Source organism: Blennius ocellaris (genome assembly GCF_963422515.1).
Source record: "Blennius ocellaris genome assembly, chromosome: 11".
In the NCBI taxonomy this organism is placed as follows: Eukaryota; Metazoa; Chordata; class Actinopteri; order Blenniiformes; family Blenniidae; genus Blennius; species Blennius ocellaris.
In genome coordinates, this window is record NC_137660.1 from 16056398 (window position 1) to 16080641 (window position 24244).

General features: G+C 46.5%; 2 protein-coding genes across 3 annotated transcripts; one reads left to right on the forward strand and one right to left on the reverse strand.

The window, feature by feature from the left end:
- The first annotated feature begins 1649 nt into the window (after window positions 1-1649).
- Window positions 1650-19178, forward strand: LOC308136044 (ELKS/Rab6-interacting/CAST family member 1-like). Of its 2 annotated transcripts, none has more exons than XM_080504241.1 (20): window positions 1650-1904; window positions 3154-3960; window positions 4049-4237; window positions 6839-7130; window positions 7312-7439; window positions 7529-7606; window positions 7712-7867; window positions 7967-8134; window positions 8293-8460; window positions 8592-8729; window positions 8956-9096; window positions 9300-9440; window positions 10080-10273; window positions 11505-11640; window positions 11738-11869; window positions 13330-13490; window positions 13812-13959; window positions 14110-14205; window positions 15030-15215; window positions 16280-19178. In XM_080504241.1, the coding sequence occupies exons 2-20, from the start codon at window positions 3409-3411 to the stop codon at window positions 16415-16417; spliced, it is 3342 nt and encodes a 1113-aa protein (XP_080360367.1). In that variant the 5' UTR covers window positions 1650-1904; window positions 3154-3408; the 3' UTR covers window positions 16418-19178. The 2 variants fall into 2 exon arrangements, with proteins under 2 accessions (XP_080360367.1, XP_080360368.1); XM_080504242.1 differs by having other exon boundaries at window positions 7532-7606.
- Window positions 19179-20663: 1485 nt separating this feature from the next.
- LOC308136925 (F-box/LRR-repeat protein 14-like) lies at window positions 20664-22374 on the reverse strand (the record flags this gene model as incomplete). Its single annotated transcript, XM_080505474.1, has 1 exon — window positions 20664-22374. Exon 1 carries the CDS (start codon window positions 21873-21875, stop codon window positions 20664-20666), a length of 1212 nt encoding a protein of 403 aa, XP_080361600.1. The 5' UTR covers window positions 21876-22374.
- Window positions 22375-24244: the final 1870 nt, after the last annotated feature.

The following is a 24244-nucleotide window of genomic DNA, read 5'->3' on the forward strand; positions in this document are numbered from 1 at the left end:
ACCTGTGCATGGATACAAAAAAGTCACAATTTTTACCGTGAATCAACATCGACATGTTTTCCACTCACAACACCACATTTAGGGCGAATAAGGTCACGTAGTGTTTGATAACACATACAATTGTAAAACGTGATCTTTCCTATTGCCAGCAGGTGGCGCTATGTCGATGGATATTGGCATGTGGATTTGATCAGAGGTTTGTGATCAAGCATGTAACGTTTTAGGCCCATTGCAGCATGTAAAGCAGAGTTCCACTTCACTTCCTGTTTCATGGCAAACCAAAAGATTCTCGTGATGCTCGACATGGCCATGCCCTTTGGCTTTTTGCGGAAGAATTTTGACACCCCTTTCACCGAGAACAACTGTTGGAACATCACAGTGCCAAATGGCGGCCTTCCTGTTGGGTTTAGAGTTTGGGTGTCATGACATTTTTGTGTGGCTCACTCAGCACGCTACATATATCCACCATTCTCAAGGATGACATCATAAAGTTTGAAGCCGTGGTATGTAAAAATATAATTCCTTAAACTTCTTCCTAACAATTTGTAGCGCCATGGCTATGAATGGACATTCGCACTTCCCTTCTTGTTTCATCAGATATTCATTGTAGCGCCATAGCCACATCTTTTTGAGATTATAGTCACATTTCGATATGTTTTCATTAGGAAGGGCCAGATTTGAGGCCTCGGGACTTACTCCTTAGCAGGAATATTTTTCACGCATTTCACGCCTAATGCAGAATGGCTGACTTCCTGTTGGGTTTACATGATCACAATGATTTTCTTTATATCCTTTATACTATTTTATTCCGTTCAGGGTGCTGGAACTGATCCCAGCTAACATTGGACACAGGCAGGGTACTACCAGTATAGGTAGTATAGGACTTTAGGTAGCTCCTTGCAGGAAAACATAACTGGGGGGTAACCAAATCAGGTATGATACAAACATTTTTTTTATCAGTCTAAAAGTATACCAAAGATACCTCTTTGATGACCAATGAAGGTTCATTGATAAATATGTCACTATGTGTCAGTTAATACGTACCAAAATATAAACACATAGTTTTATCTAGCAATAAAGAGTAGTTAACAAAATACCACGGCCATACACTATAATTAATTCACACTTCCATATTTTAAAGTTTGGGGAAAAGAAAACCTGCACGTCTTGCATCCATCCGTAATTCACAAGTCAACACTGCCCCCTACTGGAATGTTTGCTGACTAAAAATGAATGCCAAAGGTACGCTTTTTCACAGTATTTCACACAAAACACTGAATCATGAAAGCAATTTTCGCCTCAGGAGAGGGGAAAAAATGCAATAATGATGTTATATTGTAAAATCATGAGGTCAAACAACAAACTCACAATCAAACTTGCAGATTTTAATGTTGCATAACCCCCACCAGTTGAACGTTCACAGTGAAGCTAATTCTTTTTTTGTTGTTTTTTTTTTGTCCGATATTTAAAAAATGCAGGTGTCGCGCTCCTGCACCGTCCTCCACCTTCGGGTCGTGACCGCGCATTTAAAATTTAAAGCGTGGCGGACGAAGGCGGGCCGTGCACGCGCAAAGCGGAGGCTTGACGTCACTGAAGGCGCCCTGGCTTCTCCGCGAGCCGCTTGCTCCTGCTGGCGAAAAGATGGCACCATCAGATACACGCGTATCCTGCTTTTAAAACCTCAGATGCCCGCTTTGGCGACTCGCGTTCCATCCGGTTGACGATTCGGTGCCGGTGGCGATCCGAGCTGCGGCGGTACAACGGGGGAAAGGTAGTTTGTTTAGAGAGATTTTCTTGTTTTGTTTTGTTTTTATTTTATTACCACTGGCTTTTGTGTTAGCGAGGAAGAAGGAAAAAAAAAAAAAAAACAGCGTCCACGTAAATCGGATGGATCGTCTGTAACGGTGAGTTTAAGGTCAGGAGTGTGTTTGATCAGGTTAATAGTGTGTGTGTGTGTGGACGTGAAGAACCCCGGAGGTTGGAAGGAGAAACGGCTGAGCATGGAGGGAGGAAAATGGATATGGTTTGATATGGGTGTCTCCAAAAGCAGACGCTGTACGGATTCGGGCAAGGATTGTTGTTGGTTGTGGGGGGGAAAAATGCTTTAATCCCCACGTTAAACGACACAGATTCTCACACAGCACAGCCTGAACTCCCCTCTATCCATCCATTCTTTTTGATTATTATTTATATATTTCTTTTGGTCTTACATCTGGGATATATATATTTTTTCCCTCTCTCTCCCCACCTCTCTCCCAACAATGTCCACCATGTACAATCCCCCCCCCCCCCCCCCCCTTTTAGTTTTAATCCTTTGAGTCAGCACAATGTGGAGAGGATTGAGAGATTCACAGTTTTTTGTTGTTGTTTTTTTGTTCATAGCGGAACACAAAGGGGATAGGGAGCAAGAGTAGCGGTGGACAGAGGAATGTTAGCAGCATTAGCTGCTAACAAGGCCACGCAGGCTGAAGTTGAATAACTGCAGGTTTTTTTTCCCCCTTTTCCTCCACACATACATTCATCACAACGGCGAGAAAAAAACGAAAGAGCCAATTCACGATGACCTACAAAAAAAAAAAACATATCCCAGAGTGGGATTGTATATGTATGCGATCAAAGCGTGTATTTTATGGCAGACAGACCTAAATCCACTTAGTTCTTAAAGTTCCATACCTTTGTATTAAAGCTGGTATTGCAGTGCGGATGTATTAAGGGTGTATTACGTGTTAAAAAAAAAAAATTCACACCGTGAGCAAAGTGTCTGTAACTGCGGGGGTTATTCGAGGTAAAGTCAGTCGACCACACGCACCCTCCTCCTCCTCCCAATTGGGTTGGTTAGATTTTATTGATGGCAAGTGAGTAAAAACAAATCGGTGTTACACTCAAACGGCAGATAAATCGAAATCAAATTTGTGGAACTATAAGCAGTTCATGACGAGAAGCTCAGGAGACACAAAGACCAAATCACAGTTAATGAAATAAATTCAGTGTTTTACACCCTCGGCTTGCTATTTGTGGAAAAAAACAACAACGTAGCTTTCGTACTGCTCCGCCGACTTGACATGCATTCAGTGGCTGTTTTGTTTACGACGCCAGCTTTTGTGTTGCCATTGTTTGCGAAGGTTTTGAAGCTCGGCTGTGTTCTCTTTTCAGATTGATGTCAGCGTTCGCGGCGCTGGATCACTCCCGTCAGGAGAGGGAACACTTGTTTGGCGTCGTCTGGCTCTGAAAGTGCAGAGAACCAGACCTCTTGTGTACCATGAACATTGTGCCCACTCTGCCCAGCTGAAGCAGGACCCCCCTCCCCCCCCTCCTCTCCCGGCACACGGCGTTCCGTGAGAGTCCCGAGATACGTAGGGCGCTAGGCCACTTTCTCCGCCGGGCTTCTTTCACCCGTCTCGCCAGACGATGTACGGCAGCGCCCGCTCCGTTGGCAGAGGGGATGCCAATCACAGCGGCGGGAGAGACGTCGGCGGGACCGGCGGCCAGGGCTCCGGCCGATCCCCCCGCCTTCCCCGCTCGCCCCGCATGGGACACCGTCGCACCAACAGCACCGGGGGCAGTGGAGGTGGGCCGGGAGGCGCGGGAGGCAAGACCCTCTCCATGGAGAACATCCAGTCCCTCAACGCCGCGTACGCCACCTCGGGGCCCATGTACCTGAGCGACAACGAGGTCGCCATGGCGGGAGACCACCTTCCCAAGAGCGGCGGGACGGTGACGACTATGGGGAGGCAGAGGGTGACGTACGGCTCGAGGGGTAGCGGCGGCGGCGGTGGCGTGGTGGCGGCGAGCACTCCCAACATCTCCACCTCGGTGCCCGGCAACGCCATGCTGCCCGCGGGCATGATGGCGGGGGACGCCCTGGCTTTCGGGGACCACCACATGGCCTCCACCGTGCCCCACTCTTTAAGGCAGGCCAGGGACAACACCATCCTTGACCTGCAGTCGCAACTGAAAGAGGTACGTGGCAAATTGACACACTTCTTCCAAGGAGTCTTTCCATGACGGTTTGTTGTCAAGTGATCCTTGTTTCGACTTGTTTCTCCAGGTTCTGCGCGAGAACGAGATGTTGCGACGAGAGGTGGAGGTCAAGGAGAGCAAACTCAGCTCTTCCATGAACTCCATCAAGACCTTCTGGAGCCCCGAGCTGAAGAAGGAGCGAGCGCTCAGGAAAGACGAGGTTTCCAAGATCACCGTCTGGAAGGAGCAGTACCGCGTCATTCAGGATGAAGCGCAGGTGAGCATTCCCATTGATGTGTGGTCTTTAAGAGGGTTAAAGACCCCCACAAGCAAACCCCCAACACGTTTGTTTCTGAGCATTTCGACTTAATTCCTCTGCAGTTGAGTAGATGCTCCAAGCCGCCTTTCGCCGAATGTACTTTTGAGAAGGAAAATACAACTCCACCGACTGAAAAGTGTCGGCTTTTCGTCTGAGAGCGCTTCTCCCTCTGCCTCGTTCTATTCTCTCTGCATCGGTTGGGAGCAGGGTTTTTTTTTTTTTTTTTTGAAACATCTAGTTAATCCTCTTATGTGCAGCTATACGTTCACGCTGAGTAGATGAAAGAGCGTGTACGTCTAATGGCCGTATTAGCATTTCTGTATGTTTACGAGAAAGTCCTGGATGCGGTGAACAAGGAAAAAAGGACCGCAGAGGAAGCCCGTTTAGATGGCGGTAGGTATTCAGCCGTACAACCACGGGAGAAATTTAAAGAAAGATAAGAACTTATTCGCAGGTAATAAAGAAGTGGCTTCCTTAAGCACAGTCCATGTTAATGCTGACGCCTTTAAAAGCATTTAAAAAGATTTTTATTGGGTTTTCTTATTCTGTCTAGTGACGTTTTCCATTTTAGTGTTGAAACCTCGCGCCTCTTTGTTAAATCAATTGTATGACGTATTTACTAAGCATTTCGTTACTCAGTGTGTTTACGTCTGTTTATCCAAATTAGTTCCTTCATCCTAATTCTACAGTTACAAAGGTTTTCAATTGTATTTCTGTGGCTTTATGTCAGTGTTCTGCTAATTGCCCTTCCCTTGATATTGCGCGACATACAATAATGCAAGTCTTACCCTTCTCATTTTTAATCAAGTGTGTATGTATTTAACAAACGCAACGGGGTAAATAGGACTGAGGTCTTGCACTGTGTCGTAGGACTTGGGGGAAAATTAGGCTTCATTAACGAGGAGAAAATTGTCTTTGTTTCACCGCAATTCTTTAATGGATGGGCAGACCTGTGTAATTTACTGCTTTCTCCCCTGCTGAGTCACAGAATCACACTCTGGACTAATTCCCAGCAATGCCTGACGAGAGCAGGGCTAATCAGTGGGTGCTTTAATTTAAAGATGTCTGCTTCCTGACATCTGCCTCCGCCTCCTACGCTGGCGCACGTGCAGTGCAAAAAAAAGCATGGGCACGCACATCCACACACACACACACACACACACCCTCTGAGGCATTTGGATGATTATAGCTTCAGAGAAACTGCGTTACCCTCAATGTATGGAGCTCCAGCTTCATGGGTGTACATGTACTTTTCAGTTGGTTTCGGCTGCAGCACATTGAGTTCCCTACTGGGGGGGGGGGGGGGGGATTTATCTGCTGTTATGACTGTGTAGTAACGCCCAACCTGGGTGAAGTAACTGTCATCTTACTCGCCCGTGGATAAAACACCACATTTATTAATGCACTGATGCGATGGAACGTCCACTAATGTTGATGTCTGGCCCTAAAACATTTTTTTTTTTTAATGTAGAGAGATCCAAGGTGTCGTCGTTACTATTGTCAACTTCTGTACATTTGAACCTTTGGTGAGGACGAGTCCTGATTCGTGGAGCCGGGTCGTCCTCACAAATGGTGACTCGGCATTTGCTTTCAGTGTCGTTTGGGTGCATCACATCTCCTCTTGTCTTGTGCTTTCTCGGCTCAGACACCTGACTGTTGTCTCTCCTCGGGCAGAGAGAGTGAGAACATTGGTGGGGGGGGGTGCAAAGGAAAGGCAGGAGAGTGTGTGTTTGTGCCGCTCTGTTTTGGATCGGCGCAGTCACAAGCGGTGAGTCAGCCTTAGTCACGGGGTGGAGAGGGTGACGGGAAGGGACGGCGAGCGAGAGGAGAGAGGTGAGAGCAGAAGAGGGAGGAGGAGATGAGGCGAGAGCAGGCAAGGTAGCTGAACAGTGTGTTCGAGGAGGAGAGGATAGTGCGAGCTGGTGGAGGGGAGGAGAGGGGGGGGGAGGGAGGAGGAGGCGGAGGACGGAGAGAAACGAAGGCAGACACTGACTTCTCCCTTTGTTCCCGTCGTCTGAAAACGCTCACAGCTGCTGCAGAGCGGAGTGGAGCGCAGTGTTACTGTCTCATCGTAGCCCTGCCGAGTGTCCGTGGCGTCAGATGCCACACACACACACACACACACACACACACACACACACACACACACACACACACACACACACACACACACACACACACACACACACACACACACACACACACACACACACACACACACAATGCAATACTATACTGGACTGATTGTGTTGCACCACTTTGCATTTCTCTGGGCATGAAATGTAACACTGTACACAAAGCCCAGCCTGTTGCCAGCTAAGACCTTTATACATTTTTAGTCATGATTAGAAGCTGATTTTTTTATTTTTTTATTTTTTTAACAAGATGTAACACAATATGCTGCCGGGATCCATCCCTATTAAGTGGGCCGGCTGGAGTCTGTTTATCAGTTCACAGGATCAATACGCATTTCGGGTCATATATCTCTGTGTTAATTGTATTTCCTCCCCCAAAAATAAAAAAGGTTTTCAAAAACATGCATTTCCTCGTTGTCTCCAGCATCTCCAGATGACTGTTCAGGCTCTTCAGGATGAGCTGAGGATCCAGAGGGACCTGAACCAGCTGTTCCAGCAAGATCCTTCCAGCCAAGGCCGTGACCTGGCCCTGACGTCGGAGCCCACGGAGGAGAACTACCGCCGGCTCCACGGCGAGCACGAGAGGCAGGCCAAAGAGCTCTTCCTGCTGAGGAAGACCCTGGAGGAGATGGAGCTGAGGATCGACACGCAGAAGCAGACCCTCGGGGCCCGGGACGAGTCCATCAAGAAACTCCTGGAGATGCTGCAGAGCAAAGGTGCATTCAGACCCCCTGCAGAGAGTCGTTTGAATAGAAATATATTTTATAGTGGCTCTGTCACCTTTATGGGTGTTAGAGGAGAAGGTTACATGGAAGTGTTTAAAAAAAACAAACCCCAACTTAATGCTTTTGTACTTGCTTCGTCGTGTTTGTAAAGTTGGTTTGCTTGCCGTGTCAGGACCGTCCGCCAAGGCATCGGAGGAAGACCAGGAGCGGACCAGAAGGCTGGCTGACGCAGAGATGCACCGGCATCACCTTGAGAGTTTGCTGGACCAGAGGGACCGGGAGATAACCGCACTAAGAGAGGTATTGCCCACCGAGTCAGGCCACTTGACCTCCTGCTTCTGTCTGGAATGGAACGTCTCGTACTGAAATGTGTCTCTCGTCCGATCCAGCAGGAGCTGCACCGTCGATACGAAGGAACCCCCGAGTCCACCAAAACGAAGGCTCTGCAGACCGTCATTGACATGAAGGTATGTGTGGAAGTTGTGTGTGTGTGTGTGTGTGTGTGTGTGTGTGTGTGTGTGTGTGTGAGCTGTTTGGTCACACCATGCTTCGTGCGTTTTACCAAAACTCAGGACGCAAAAATCAACTCAATGGAGCGGAATCTGCGGGACATGGAGGAGGAGCTCCTGATGATGAAATCGAACGGCCTTCTCAGCTGCGAGGAGCGTCAGGAGGAGATGAAGCAGATGGAGGTCTACCGCAGTCACACGAAGTTCATGAAGAACAAGGTGAAGGGTGGCAACGGGCGGCGTTGCCCGGACTCGTCGTTTCGCCGTCGTCTGCGGCTGTGGCGTGTAATCACTGTCTAATGTTTCCGGTCCTGTCAGATGGAACAGGTGAAGCAGGACCTCTCCAGGAAAGACACGGAGATGCTGGGTCTGCAGACCAAACTGGAGACTCTGACCAACCAGTTCTCGGACAGCAAGCAGCACATTGAAGTCCTCAAGGAGTCCCTCACTGCCAAGGAGCAGCGTGCCGCCATCCTCCAGACAGAGGTGCGTATTTATTCACTTTCAGACTCGGCGTACAGGTATTTCAATCAACCAATTGATTGCAATCGAAAGCAAAGATCACCAAATGTCTTTTTGGTTTTTTTGTGGACGCGTGTCATATGTTGTTTAACGTCGTTCCCCCATCCCCTCGCCCTCGCCAGGTGGACGCTTTGCGTCTGCGCCTGGAGGAGAAGGAGGCGACGCTCAATAAGAAGAGCAAGCAGATACAGGAAATGTCGGAGGAGAAGGGGACCCTCAACGGGGAAATTCACGACCTCAAGGACATGCTGGAAGTGAAGGAGCGCAAAGTCAACGTGCTGCAGAAGAAGGTGAAAAACGGGCTGCTTGTTCCTCAAGGGGCGAGTTTTGTTTTGTGAGAGGGTTGCAAGACCCGCCTGCACCGTTTGCTGAAGTGCCGAGGTCAATATCTTGCCCCACCCCTGCTTGTGTGTGCTTGCAGATTGAGAACCTGCAGGAGCAGCTGAGGGACAAAGAGAAGCAGATGAGCAGCCTGAAGGAGCGGGTGAAGTCGTTGCAGGCCGACACGTCCAACACGGACACCGCTCTCACAACGCTAGAAGAGTCTCTTGCGGAAAAGGTGAAAATACACGTCACAACAACAAAAACAAAAAAATCGGATTTACCGACTACACATACTGAAGTATACGTAAAAAGAAAACGGCAGGGCCCGCATGGAGGGAAAAAAAGAAGGATGTCGTTCTGGTTTTTGGGGAATTGTTGCAGCTTGCGTTGCCGGGCATTTGTAGAAGGGTGCGTTTGGTTTGCATCCGCGAGAGCCATCTTGACGTCGTTTCCTCTTGCAGGAGCGCATCATCGAGCGTCTGAAGGAGCAGCGGGATCGAGACGAGCGGGAGAAGACGGAGGAGCTCGACCGGAACAAGAAGGATCTGAAAGAGTTGAAGGAGAAGCTGAGCCTCCTGCAGGGAGACCTGTCAGACAGAGAGGTGAGAAACGCCGAAGCACAACTATTGGCAGCGCTGTTGTCTGCTACGGTTCTATTTATACGCTGAAAACATCATTCGTCAGAAATGGGCCTTTTTATTTAACATCAATGAGTCATGGATGCCTGTGTTAGGTCTCATGTATTTCTTTCGGCCTGATGCTAGGTCAGTTTAACATGGAAATTGTGTGTGTGTGTGTGTCACAGACTTCTCTGCTGGACCTGAAGGAGCATGCGTCGTCTCTGGCCTCTTCAGGGCTGAAGAAAGACTCCAAATTGAAGAGTATGGAGATCAACTTGGAGCAGAAGAAAGAGGAGTGCCTGAAACTGGAGAACCACCTTAAGAGAGTGAGATATATCAGCTTTTTCAGACAATTTCAGACATTGTGGTGTAAAATGTGATGTAACATTGATTCCATCAGGGTTTTTTTTTTCTCTTCTGGTAAATACTTGCCCTGTTCAAACCACGGTGACCAGCAAGTGTGTAAATTACAACTTAAAACTTTATTAATTTGTTCTTTGCTCCCTGACGGTAGGTTGTGTGTCAGCTCAAGACACAATGACTATTTGCGATATACTTCAATATTGTGTGAAACCGGCAAAAAAACAATAACATACATTTGTAGGTATTGGTGTGTTCTCTGAAGCAATTCTATTATTCTCTGGGTTTTTTTGCCTGGATTTTAAAGGAAATCGCTGTGTGAAGCAAACATTTTCATGTTGGTCAGTTATTGTAGTTTCACAACGAATTTAGGAGCATGCCAACTGGATTTTTTGAAATATTTGCTCAATTCTAAGATTTGGTTCTTGATATTTTTCATAGCCATAGTTGTAATATTGCTTGGCCTCGTGCTTTTTTTTTGCGGCCTTTAATAGGTCTTGGATGCAGATTTGCTCTTACTTATCTCCACAATTAATCCGTCACTTTTTTTTTTTTAATGGCGTCACCGCGCAGTCGCCCTGAACTGATTTCTCGTCCTCTGGCAGGCTCAAAACGCAGCGCTGGAAGCTCAAGCCAACACCGAATTGGCCGAGCGCATTAAAAACCTGGAGCAGGAAGTGGCCCGCCACCGAGAGGACTCCGGGAAGGCGCAGGCCGAGGTCGACCGCCTCCTGGAGATCCTCCGGGAAATGGAGAACGAAAAGAACGACAAGGATAAGAAGATCAACGAGCTGGAGAGGTAAAGAAAGAAAGAAAGAAAGGAAGCTGTTTCCTGTCATTGACCAGTGTTTGTCGTAAAGACGGCCAATGAGAAAAGGCTTAGAAGCCGGAGGATTTTTCAGTGTGTGTGTGTGTGTGTGTCCTCTGCTTGTTAACTCACCCACTATGTTGGACTGGTGACCTTTGATTCCTCCTGCCGGTGCAGATTTTCTATCAATGAAACCATGTAAGTGGGAGCGTAGTGGCCTGGCCCGTTAAAATCTAATCTCCCTTTCATCTGGTATCTTGGCAGCCGAGCTGTAAAAAAAAAAAAAAGCCTGATGTGGAGAACTTTGTAGTTGTTGTTTTTTTTTTGCGGTGATGCATCAACGTGTTGTAGCAGAGATGACGCTTCTCTCGCTCCTTTGCATTTGTCTGAGTGTGTTGTTTTTTTCTTCTCTTTATCGCTTTCTTATCTTTACACTGGGAAAATTCTCGTCCCGCCAGTTTGGCCTCCAGGTCAGTATTTCAACTTTCCTCTTCCCCTGACACATCACAACTTTTTTTTTTTTTCCTTCTTCTCTTTGTTCCCCTCTCACATTTCATTCCGTCCGTTCGCCCGCGCCTCTCTTCAAAGTGTGCGGAGCTGCGAGCGACTGTCTCCTCCTGACATATTGAACTCTTTGTTTCTCAGACTCGTTTTTTTTTTCTTTTTGGGAATCAAAGACCAACTCTTTTAGGGTTTTGTCTGAAACAAACAAAAAAAACCTAATAAAGAGCTGCAGACGCAATTTTATTTGTGTGTAGCTTAAAAGAATAAACCTAATTTACCCGAGTCAAGTGACGCGTTTTAATCGTCCTCAACCACATGAAAGGATGCAGGAGCGAATTAAATATTACAATAACATTGACGGTTTTTTTTTTTTGGTCTATTAGTTTTATGATGATAAAATATCAACTAATACATTTCATGTTTTGTTTTTGTTTTTTTTAATACCTGTGATATTTCTGGACTCTTCAAATCTATAGTTTTGCTTTTTAGGATGTGTAAAGCTAAAGTTAATAATAAAGTCATTTATATCTTTAGCTCACATTCACAAGCGCGTATGTAAACATGAAAATTGCTTTTTTTTCCCCATCACATTCTGGTCTATATCATGCAAACAGCATTGCCTCGATACCATGCGCCCCTATGAGAAGATACAGTTGAGCAGTTTTATATCCCGAATGCGGTATCAAGCCTGTGTCTCCCTGCAACCCCCCCCCCGCAGGCAAACGAAAGACCAGTCGAAAAAAGTGGCGACCCTGAAGCACAAAGAGCAGGTGGAGAAGAGCCGCAACGCCCGGCTGATGGACGAGGCCAGGAAGAGGGAGGACAACATGTCTGAGAACTCCCAGCAGGTGAAGGTGAGAAATGTGCTTGGAAAATCTGCAGGGGCGGGGGGGAAACCCCATGTTTGCTAAGTTCAAGCAAATGCTTTTTTATTTATTTATTATCATGCAGGACACTCTGCGTCAGAAGACGGAGCGCATCGAGGAGCTGGAGGAGGCCCTGAGGGAGAGCGTCCAGATCACGGCCGAGCGAGAGATGGTGCTGGCGCAGGAGGAAGCTGCTAGGTCGTACCAGGAGAAACAGGTAGCGGAGCCTGCACACACACACACACACACACACACACACACACACACACACACAATGCGTGCATGACAAAAGCAGTAATATTCAAAGCAACAAGTCCGGCCCCGTGGTAACGCGGCACGTCTAAACTTGTCGACTCACGGATAAAAAGACGCCGCCTTTCATCCGGTGTGATTTTATTGTCGCCTTCTTCGCTGTTCCATTGTTGAGTTGTTCTTCTTCTTCTTCTTCTTCTTCTCAAACCTCCCTCTGCGTCCTCAGCTCTTTTATCTTTGCTTGTCGTTTTTTTTCTTTTTTTGTTCTCTTTGTTTTTTCCTCCCCGCTACACACCACCGCCTCTCGAGAAGCACTCACTCAAACCAATGCATGAGTCCAACAACCTCGCCCACATTAAGTGGTCCAAGGTACGAGCCCAAGTATGTGTGACCTCCCATCGGTGAGCAAACTCCCCCTCCCCCCCTCCCACTCCCCCCCACCTTCAGAGAGGGTGGACGATGATAAAAGCAACACTTTTTCTTTTTTTTTTTTAAGTTCCCACGGTCTCAAAACAACAACCCTGCAAATGCACAATCTAGTTTTGGCTGTTTTGTGGTGGATATGAGTCTCATGTTGTTGGACTGTGTGTTTCATGGTGAAGCTCTCCCTCCAGAAAATTGTCACTTTCGAATCAATATTTCATTTGTAAATGAAAACATCTGGCAAAGTTTTTTTTTTTTCTTCCTTTAAACAGCTGTTGAATGCAAAAAAAAAATAAAAAAATAAAAAATCGTCATGCATGCAACATCATCACTGTTTTGCACACGAGTGGCGACGGTTGCTTTGTGTTGATGGAGAAAGTTGCTGACGTGTTCTTTTGCAGTCAGAGCTACAAGGAAATCGCTGCAGATTTTGTTTTGCAACATTGGTCGTCAACGATTTGTTATCAGGAGAGAGGAAAAAAGAAATCACAGCAGTTATTATCGCATTTACTCTTACTAGTTATCAGACCTTTCCTGCCAAAGCGCTATAATTAATCAGTTTAATATACGAAATTGGCTGCAAAACAAACTGGGTTTTTTTTCTCTGCAATTAATCCACAAGCTCCTGGAGGGATTGGCCACGTGTTGCTTTTGTTTCCAGCCTTTTTTTTTTTCTTTCTTTTTAACCTGATTTTTGCTGTAAAAAAAAAAATAATGCTCATGTGATGGTTTGGTCATGCATCAAAATGTCACTGAAACTCATCCGATTGTGAAGGAATCATTCGCTCTTGCTCAGTAATTTGTGATTAAAGTGTTTACTTGTATAGGACAGAGCTTCTCTTGTGTAAATAACAGGAAAATGAAATCGAATCCTGCAGTTTATGTGCCGCCTCTCGGCCTCCAACAGTTCACTCACAGTGTTTTTATTCTGTCATTGGTGGAATGTAACTTATCGGCTATGATTTGTTATGTGTGTGTGTGTGTGTGTGTGTGTGTTCCCAGATGGAGGAGCTGCTGGGGGCCATGGAGAAGGTGAAGCAGGAGCTGGAGTCCATGAGGGCCAAGCTTTCCTCCACCCAGCAGTCCCTGTGTGAGAAAGAAGCGCACCTCACTACCTTGCGAGCTGAACGCAGGAAACACCTGGAGGAGGTGCTGGAAATGAAGTAAGAGGCACACACACACACACACACACACACACACACACACACACACACACACACACACACACACACACACACACACACACACACACACACACACACACACACACACACACACACACACACACACACACAGAGTAGGGTGACACTGATGCCGGATTATTGATCGCTACCGCTCTTTCGTAAAATGTCATCCAATTCTGGCGTCCACCAGCTGGCAGGCCGACGTTAGGCTCTGAATTATAAATGACAATCGAGTTATTCACCCCAGTGGGTTAAAAAAAAAAAAACGGCTACTGCTGTGTCGCTTCCCCAACCTCACAGGCAGGAGGCGCTGTTGGCCGCAATCAGCGAGAAGGACGCCAACATTGCACTACTGGAGTTGTCGTCCTCCAAGAAGAAGAAGACGCAGGACGAGGTGTCCCTGCTGAAGAGGGAGAAGGACAGACTGGTGCAGCAGCTCAAGCAGCAGGTGAGGGAAAAGTGTGGGCAAGTCGACTAAGAACCCGTTTTTTTTGTTTTTTTAACAAAACATTAAAATAGCAACTATTTAAAAGCGACTTGCACAGTATATATTTTGTACTGAAGATGATCCCTCTCTGTCTCTCTCTCTGATTTCCAGACTCAGAACAGGATGAAGCTGATGGCCGATAACTACGAGGATGACCACCTGAAGACCGCGCCTGACCACACAAATCACAAGCCCTCTCCAGATCAGGTAGTCTCCCCGGTCGCCGACCTCTCGCTCGCTTCGACCTCGGCCGCTGGCGGGAAAGACCTGAGAAGGTCGTCGTTCGTCACTTCTTTTTCTTGTCTATCTACTAACCAAATGTTCCTCCCTAACGCTGCGATCGGCTAACGTTGTGGCTGACAGGATGACGAGGAGGGTATTTGGGCATAGCCCACCTTATACCCCCCCCACCCCCCACAACTCTCTCTCTCTCAGCCATTTTGTTCAGAAGGGTGAGCTCGTTGTGAAAAAAACCTCGGGAGCCGTCACGTCTCTCTCTGTCGCATCACTGGCATGCGTCCTCTCTGTCTCGCGCTCGTTCGTCACGTCCCCTTTTGTCACTTTCACGTCCCGTTGTCTTCGTCTCGCCGCCGTCACAACATCCATCGTGGTGGTTCATACTTGATTTTTTTTTTTTTTTCTTCTGTGTCGGTTTGCGTGTGCATCTTCTTCTTCTATCATGTCAAAAGTGTAGTTATTGATCTCAATCTGAAGCTTTGTAGCTTTTGCATGCGACGCTCACGAGAAGCTGCTTATATTTTGGGCCACAAAGCAGAGTTTTCATTTTAATCAGTGATGGAATGAGTTCTACTTTGAAAAGCATACATTTGTGTCGTACACTGTGTGAGATGGTGAAGATTCATATGCATGGCATGCATGAAGATTTCAAGGATATATTTGTTGTGAATTGAAGTTTTTTTTTTTTGAAGTTCTGTAATTCAGTTTGACCGTTAAAAGTAACATTTCCTCTTCTTTATTTTTTCCTTTCTCTTCCTGTTCCCTCTGCATTCTTCACTTCTCTTTTTTCGCAGATGATCCCCCCTCTTCTCGCCCTGTCGCAGAACCGCAGCAAACTGAAGCTCTACATCGCCCACCTAACAGACCTCTGTCACGACCGGGACCCCAGCATCCTCAGCCAGCTCACGCCGCCCTCTCACTACCACCACAGCGACCCTGAAGACTGGGAGAAGGATCTCCAGAAGATGAGCGTCGAACAGGTAGAAGGGGCACTCGGGCCTGTGTGTGTGTGCGTGCGTGCGTGCGTGCGTGCGTGCGTGCGCGTGTTATATAATATCATGAGCTTGACAGCGGGCCTTGCCGATCTTGCATTGAAATCAAACGTTTCCTTTCAACATCTTCTCTCTGTGTTGCTGATTTATGACAGAATCAAAGCTCGATTCTAGAGAGGGAGCTTGAGAATTGAGCTTTGAAATCCTATAAAGAAAAGAAATACTCAGTACTGATTTTTGTTAATGTTTTGTTCTTTCTATTCTAGTGTGGAATGTACTTTTTGTTGCTCTGAGTTTGGGGGTGGGCGCTCATAAGCTTCTTGCTTCAGCCCACTCCTTTTGAGCAGACTGTGTACTGCTCAAATTATTAAATAAAAAAATAAAAAAGGTTTTAGTGGGGGGGGGGGAAATGAAACACAGGGATGCTTTTAGATTGCGCTTATGGAATGAGTTATACGTTTCAATAGGCTTCGTAATTCTTAAATGTTTAACTCCTAAAGGTTTTCGAAGCTGAATATATTGAACATTTCCTTGTATGGATAACAACTCCAGGGTGACATGCATGGATATTGACACGGCGGTGACCGACACACGTTAAGATCAATGAGGTATCGGCAGAAGAAAGACAGTTTGATTGTGCTGAAGAAGGTTCAATGTGTAAAATGTACATTAAAACAGCTCATACGAGGAAACGGAAGCTTAATTTTGAAGGTGGTTAAAGACACTGTAGCTCCAGGACATTGATTTATGTTGGACCTGTCGGTTTGTGGGCTGCGATTTAAAAAAACCCAAAACAAACCAAAAAAACCCTTCGGACGGTGAGATACAAGATCTTTATCATTTTAGGTGTGTAGACGTCGCCTATGTTAAGAATAATCTCTCGCCGAGCACTGAGCATGTCATTTGCAACTTTTTTCCCCCAAAAGGAAGTCAGAGTCAGAATTTAGCTTTCGCTTTTACACCTATATTTTAAACCAGAACATCTCAAGCTGATGCTTCTGTGAAATCCTGGCAAAAAAAAGGAACTTGACTCCTGCCGTCCTGATTTACAGCTGGAGCGCGAGCTGGAGGTGTGTGAGAAGGAGAGCGGAGAGCTGCAGGAGTACGCCAACTCCGTCCTCCAGCAGATCGCCGACTACTGCCCCGACATCCTGGAGCAGGTCGTGAACGCCCTGGAGGAGTCGTGCTGACAACCCTGACCTCAGACACATACCCGGCTGGGCCCAGGGTGCCTCTACCTCCACCCCCGACGAGCAGACTCCTGGACGGAAAGAGAGAAAGCTGCTGCGATATCTCGCCTCTCTCTCTCTCTCTCTCTCTCTCTCTCTCTCTTGTTCTCCTCCTCGCCCACCCCGTAACTAAACTCTCAGGACCCGAGTGCTTTCCTGTCCTGGAGCTTTCTCTTACATCAGGCTGGGCAAAAAAAAAAATCACATTTGGGCTGTTCACAAATATGCAGTTTAAATGTGGCCCCTTTTTAAAGCAAACGTCAGATAAACTGAGGTTTTATCATGGAGGAAGAACACTTGGGGGTCAGCATTTGTGAACGCAGCAAATTTGGTATTTGCCCTTTTCTTTTTTTTTTTTTTAAGAAAAAAAACAATATTAGTGTTTAGACAGGATATCTGAAAAGAAATGCAAAAAAAAACCCTCTGCACAAAGTCTTGGGAGTCCACTGCCAACCTTCTTCTCGGGGTAACCTCCTCACTCTTTTCCCCCCCTCCCTTAAAAAGAGTCCTCTCTCGCACATCGCGCTGATTTTAAAAACTGGGGAGACTTTTTTTTTAATCTCCGCCATCGGACAGGAGAGCACTTTTTCCACCTTGGGAGGAGTGGGGAGCTGCTACATCAGGAGGTGGAGGAGGAGGAGGAGCAGAGTCCAGAGAGGCTGCTTCAACGGAGCCACGCGGGATGCTTGTTTTGTAACTGCTGCGGTGACGCGCGTAAGAAAATAAATAATGCTTTTTAACCAAAAAAATAAATAAAGGAAAGAAAAATGCAGCATGTTGTGGAGCTGAGCTGTCCAGGGAGCTCAGGTCAGGTCAGGCGTGGCTTGGAATCACTGGCATTAGAGGGGGATCAGCGCTCATGATCAAAACATCAGAGTTTAGTTCTAATGTTCTCAATGGATGAGAGAGAGGACTTTAAAAAAAAACAAACAAAGCTTTTATCGTTGGGTGACGTGTTGATTTTTTTTCCCGATGGTTTTGCACACTTTAACGTCCACTTGTTTATGAGGTATGCAAATGTTTCTTTCTGAGAACGTTCTAGTGGCCTTGGAGCATGCACAGAGATCAGTACTGGACCTAGACGCAGGGATCAATGTTCCTCTGTAATACTGGTGCTAAAAAAGGCATGATGTAAGAATTTCCAATCTGATCCGCCGATCATCCACACTCATCCAAAGTTCCTCCAGACGTTACTTAAAGCCCAACCCCCGACCTTCAGTTCCACTTGAATCGCCACGGAAGACGAGCGATGACCCCCCCACCCCCCCTCCACCTTTTGTTTTTTTAATATCTTTTTTTCTCCCCCCCAAATCACTTACACTTGTATGTTTTGAACTCTTCAGGGCTGAGGTTTTTAATCACTATCTACATTTACAGGAAAACTAAAGTCACTTTTCGGCAGATTTTTGACTTTTTAGGTCAGTTTGTAAATAACGTGCTATTTAACACGTGCAGTGACTGGATAAAGGTGATTAAGTGGAAGGTGTTGTGCGTTCATTGAGAAAAAAAAAAAAAAATCTGAAAAGTTACAAGCAGTGCAGTTGTCTTTTGTGTCTCATTTTGTCTTCGAGGACAAAAAGTGTGTTTGTGACAGTACTGCCATAACTCGCGGAAAAGTCATGTTCTATAGAGATGAATATATAAATGAATATAATACATATGAATATATCAAATGTTTACTGTATCGATATGCATTGAATGTTTGCACAGAATCTGAAGAGCACAGCCTGCTCTGAACGAAATGAGCGTGGAGTTCAGTGTCCTCGGCAGAAACACGAGGAAAGAAGTGTCGAAAAAAAACAAAACAAAACAACAAAAAAAACCCAACTAAACAAACTTGTGTCAAAATAATGTGTGAACTGCAAATGTTTTCAAACCGTGACTGTGTGATGGGAGAGTACTTTTCTGCATTCATTTTCAAATTGTCTTTTTTTTTTTTTTTGATATATATATTTGTAAATGTATTATCCTGAGATTCAAGTGTTGTCCGCTTTAGTCTCTTCTTCTCTCGATGTCTGTTTTGTTTCTTTTGGTTTTGTTTGTTTTTTGTTGATGTCACAGGCAGACTGAGCCTGATGGGATTAAAAATAACGTCTCACGACCATCCTGGCCCACCCGCCGTTACATGAGGATGTAACAATGTTACGTGACAATATGTTGTAGAAAAAAAAAAATCTCAGTCCATCTAAAAATAGGTGTTTTCTAACAGATTTACCTCCGCCTTGGATTTTTTCCGACGAGCTCGCTAAGGGTGGACTTGACAAAAAAAAAAAAACACACACACACCCTGGCGTTGGAAGGTGTCGGTTGGATGCTTGTTTTTCCTCCGCTTCTTGTCGGTCAGACCTCCAGATGGGAGGTGAATTTTAATTTCCATTTTTAAAACCCCGACCGTTCACCGCCGGGTTCAGAGAAGAAGAAAAATCAAAAAATGTAAGTGTTTTATTTCCCTTACTTTGGCCTCTGTGTCCCTGCCCTTGCCTTAATGTCCAGTCATCTCTTTTTCTCGACTCCTTATTGCAGAACACAGAGCTGATTGAGGGGCTTCTGTCCACTTCATAGTGCTTTTTTGGTTTCCTTTTCGGCATTTGTAAAAGAAATGTACTGCCTTCTTGTCTGTTCGTGTTTATGAATCAAACTTGTGTAAAAAGAAAGCAAAACAGACATGTTTGTGAGTTCTTTGGATTTTGTATGTATGTAAATAAATAAATTATAAGCCTTGCTTCTTTTAGTGGTGATTTCTTTTAAAAGATGAAAAAAAACAAACACTTGGTGACGATGGGAAACTGAACAGGGAAGCCGATTTGAAAATGATTGTTAAAGTTTGTGTTTAATTTATCATCAGCAATTTGGTTTCTTTAAGTTTTCCTCCGACAGAGGGAATGATACAATCCAGGCCCTTTTTAAAAAAAAAGATGCTCGTCGGCGTAAAATAAAGTGAATATCCAAAAACTGTTCGTTCCAGATGAACTCTGCTTGTGTTAAAATGACCTCCTGTTTAAATTCCACCTCGTGACATTAAAGATGCGTACCAAAAGCCAGATAGCGTAAATAAAATCTGCACAAAATCCAAAAGCGAGTTGCCATCTTTATTCATAAATATCACTAATGTATGAATATAAAACGATCTTAAATTACGGCCTTTAAACAAATACTCTTGACAGTATCAGTGGAAGCTCCTCAAGAGTGGGGAAAAAAAAACAAAACAACAAAAAACACTGATGAACAGTTTAAAACAGCATTTCTCAAAACCTGAACCTGACGGATCCACAGCTCTGAATCATCCTGACAGCTCCCCCTGCTCCAATGAATAAATCATCATCATCATCCTCACTGTTTGCCCGGAGCATGATGAAGGGCCAGCCATTGAAGTTGGCCGTACTGGAGCGGAGGTGTGTCTCGGGGGGGGAAGGGGTGGGGGGGGGGGGGGGCGGAGGAACACCGCTTGTACAAGTATTGCATATCGTCACGTCGGTAGCTGTTCATGACAACGCCTCGTGTTAATAAAAAAACCTTTAACAGATACATTAATTTACTTCCTCAGGAATATGAAACGTAGCCAACTATACATCAAGTGAACAAAAAGGGACAGGAGTGATCCACCCACTTCAATTTGAAGTACAATTTTGTCAGCAAGTCATTCGATTAAAAAACAAAAGAAAAACGAAAAAAAAATTGTTTACACGAGTAAAAAAGAAAAAAATCAGCCATAAACAAAACAAAACATTCTATCAAAAAACTTCAATCCAAAGGTACGCCAGCCTTTCTGTTAAGAGTTAAAATAGCTAGTTTATCATTCTGCTGAGAGATTCCACTTAAATATCAAAAATCTCCTTTCAACCATGTGAGTCATAAAAATAGAATATCTACTCTAAGTATTCAGAGACGGTAGGCACTCCTGTGTCTTGATGGCTGAGGTAGCTAGACAGTAGGAACTGTACACAGGCTGAGATTTAAGGGGGGGTGGGGGGCGAGAGAGAGAGAGAGAGCGAGAGAGAGAGAGAGAGAGAGAACAGGACTGGAAAGAAGAGTCACAATAGGGGCGGAGGATTGCAGCGGAGGCCAACACGATTCCAGTGATTGATGCCGAGTCCCTCTCCGGTGGCGTCGAGTCACAGTATAGAAGGTGATCTTAAGATGCGGGCCCCCAGGATGCTGAGCGACACCCACAAAGAGAGAGGAAAAGACGACGACGGCGGCGGCGCCCTCATCTCATCCTCTCACCCTCCGTCACCTGCCACAGTCCCAGGTTTAACACTTTAAGGCATGGGAGCTGCGTGATCCTCTCCAGGCCCCGCTTGGTGATCTTGGTGCAGCCGTACAGGTCGATCCCCGTCAGCTGGGTCAGGTGGTCGGCGATCAGCTCCAGCCCTTTGTCCGTGATGCGCACGCACTGCCCGATGTTGAGCGTCTTGAGTTCGTTCATCTGCCTCACCATGCGGTTGATGCCGTCGTCGCTGATGTGGCAGGAGCACAGCGAGAGGGACTTGAGCTGGTAGAGGCCCTGCGCGATGTACGCCATGCTCTGGTCGCCGATCTTGTCGCAGAAGGAGACGTCGAGGCCGGACAGCTGCAGGGAGCCCATGGCCAGGTGCATGATGCCCGTGTCGCTGATGTTGTCGCACGAGCGCAGGTTGAGGCTGCGCAGGTGGGTCATGTGCGACAGGTGGAGCATGCCCGCGTCCGAGATCCCGCCGCAGAAGCTGAGGTTGAGGACTTTGAGCTTGTTGAGACCTTTGGAGACGTGCTTGAGGGAGAGGTCGGTCAGCCGCTGGCAGTCCTGCAGGGTCAGCTTCTCCAGGGAGAGGCAGCCCTCCGCGGCGCTGCGGGTCATCCCCGACAGGTGGCCGATGCCCACGTCCGACACGTGTCTGCAGCTGCGCAGGTTAAGGCTCTTGAGTCTGTGCAAGCCCCAGGCGACCAGTAGCAGGCCCGTGTTCGTGATGTTGCTGCATCCCCCGAGTTCCAGCGCCTCCAGGTTCTTGAGGTACTGCGCGATCCTGCCCAGGCTGGAGTCGGTGATCTGCTTGCAAAGGCTGAGGTTGAGCACCTGCAGGGACGGGATGTCCTGCACGAAGGCATGTCCCAGGCCGTTGTCCGTCAGGTTGAAGCATCCGCACAGGTTAAGGCTCTCGATGTGCGGCATCCCCTGGATCACGTAGCTGAGGCTGCGCCGCAGGCTGAGGATCTGCACCTTCTTGATGCCCCGGGTCTGCAGGCTGGGGAACAGGGACGGGTTGGCCCGCCGCAGGTGGAGCTTGGCTTCCACCCCCCTCCACACCGACTTGTGGTAGGACGCGTCCCTCCAGGAGCCGCACACTTGGGCGACCCTGCCTTTGTCTTTGACGTCCAGGTAGCTGAATATGATGGCCAGGATTTCCGGGAAAAGGCACGATACGTGTGTCTCCAGCTCAGACATGACGGCTGTGGCCAGGTGGGGGGTGGGGGCGGCTTCTTCCCGGTGGAGTCGGTTCGCGAGCGGCCGAAAGTTGCTGTCTTTAGCCCGGCGGCGCTCCGCTGCTAACGTCAGCTACATAAGAACGAGCTAGCCGCGTTAGCCGCCTGTTAGCTCCGCGTGAGACAAGACGCAAAACCTCCCATCTCGTCCGGGAGTCCGAGCACGCAGAACCGCGACCATCCAACCCCAGTGAGCGTGCGGACGGCGTGGAAGGTCGACGGTAGAAACTTCAGCCCGGCAAGCGCTAATATTTACCCCCAGGGAGCTTAGTGGGTTAGCCTAGCGTTAGCCTCGGCGGTTTGAACTTCTGAGCCTCGCCGAGGAACGACAATCCAGGTCCGGGAGCGATTCTCCGTCACTTCGCCACATCGCCAACGCGCTGCGGAACTTCGTCGGCCGCGGACGTCTTCATCGACATGTCTGCTTAGATCGTGGGAGCGGAGACGCCTGGGTGTTTGACCGTGGGTCGCATTTCGAGCAGCATCCCGGATCTGTACAATGAATAAACCATAAAGTGCGTTTGCTCTCAGGGATTTCAGCTGCAGCGCCCCCTGCAGGAAGGGACAGGCGTCGCTGCACTTTGACAGCTTCGCAGCTGCTTTTCGTCTTTGGTTTATAAACCGTATAGATTATACGTTCTTTTTTGTTGTTGTTGTTGTTTCTTCAATAGCAGTTTACATCTTAATGCTTTATTTAGATCAGTAGCCATGCCACGGGACTGCAGCTTCTCTGAACAAATAAGATACAAGTAATCGCAGAATAAAAAAAACAACAACAACACGTTATTCCTATTTAAGATACTGAAAAAACCCGAAAACAAAACACAAGCCAGCATGTCACTGGAAAAAAAAAAAAAAACATGAAAAAGGGAAACCTGGATCAAATACAAGATGGACCAACAATCTGCAGCGTCAACTTCTGTTATTTTACAAGTACTGAATAATTCAATCATTATTTGGAGCAAATGTGTTATTGTGTGATATCGGGTAACCTTTCATACATAAACACAGGGGAAACAAACAAGAAATCACGAAAAGAGTAAACAGCACAAAGGGGGCTCCTTGTGCAGAGAAACTGAATATGCAAATAAACATGAAACCGAGACAGCCTGACTGCAGAGGGGGGATTTCTAAACGTTAAAAACAGATTGTGTCAGATTGTGTTTTCAATTTCTGTCACTAAAGCTATAATCAGCTTTAAGATCCAAAGAAACCAGACGAAGGAAAGCATACTTCATAACTCACGCTGTTTGAACACACATTTAAGACCAAATTAATTGGTGGAGCAGCTCTGTACTCTTGGTTTTACGCAAAGTAAAAAAAAGTAAGTGAATTTCTTCCGATAGGAAGGAATTTCAGTTATTCAGAGATTATATTTACATAATTATATTTACATAAGAAACTGGATGTACAATAGAAGAGACACTTCTTACAATTTCCCTTTTGTTTTAATATAGTTTTATGATTTCGGCCTGAATTAAAATGAATTAAATTGAATTGAATTGAATTGAATTGACTTGAACATACAACATGCCAAATAATCCCCTTGGTGCAATATTTATTCTTTACTTGAGGTGTTGTATCATCTTATGATCTTATGTTTGAAAGCTTTAACGATTACTATCACATGTGTGTATTTCCACTATGACTGTGTGACAGCTTTTCTTTCAGCAGGGCCGTGCACGACTCTATGATGACATGATATAAATTAAGCTAAACCTTTCATTTATTTACACTGTGAAAAATGAGATTAAGAAAGAAAAAAAAAAAAAATAACCAGGCCACATGCACAATAGTGCATCACGGTTGCAGGCACTGAGGGACCCAGATGGCCATTGCATATGCCTGCATGTTTCTGATATTGGAGTTTTGATATTAAGTGGTGGTGGAATGAAATATCCAGCAGCAGACGTCTGAATCCCGTGTGTCGCCGGCGTTCTCCTCCAGTGGTGTATTTACTGGCAGGCAGCCCGGAGTTACTGCAGCGAGGCGCTCGCTGACCTGCTCACCTCCGGCTGCTACGAGGACACACAGTGGGAGCACTGGGGTGGTGGTGGTGGTGGTGGTGGTGGTGGGGGGGGGTCCTGGATGCTCACACACAGCATCAAACTGGTTCACACATGGACAGAGAGCCATTACACTGAAGACAGTGATGTTCCAGGTTGACACCTCACTGTGTCCCACCGCCAGGAGACACCGGGAGGCTTTATCACAAGTGATCTCGTGACTAATCACTTAATAATTGATAGTTTTTTCTTGATTTTTCCAGTCCCCCCTCCCCCCCACAAATTGAAGCACAACATGTGCCTTGATGTAATCGGTTCAACTTTC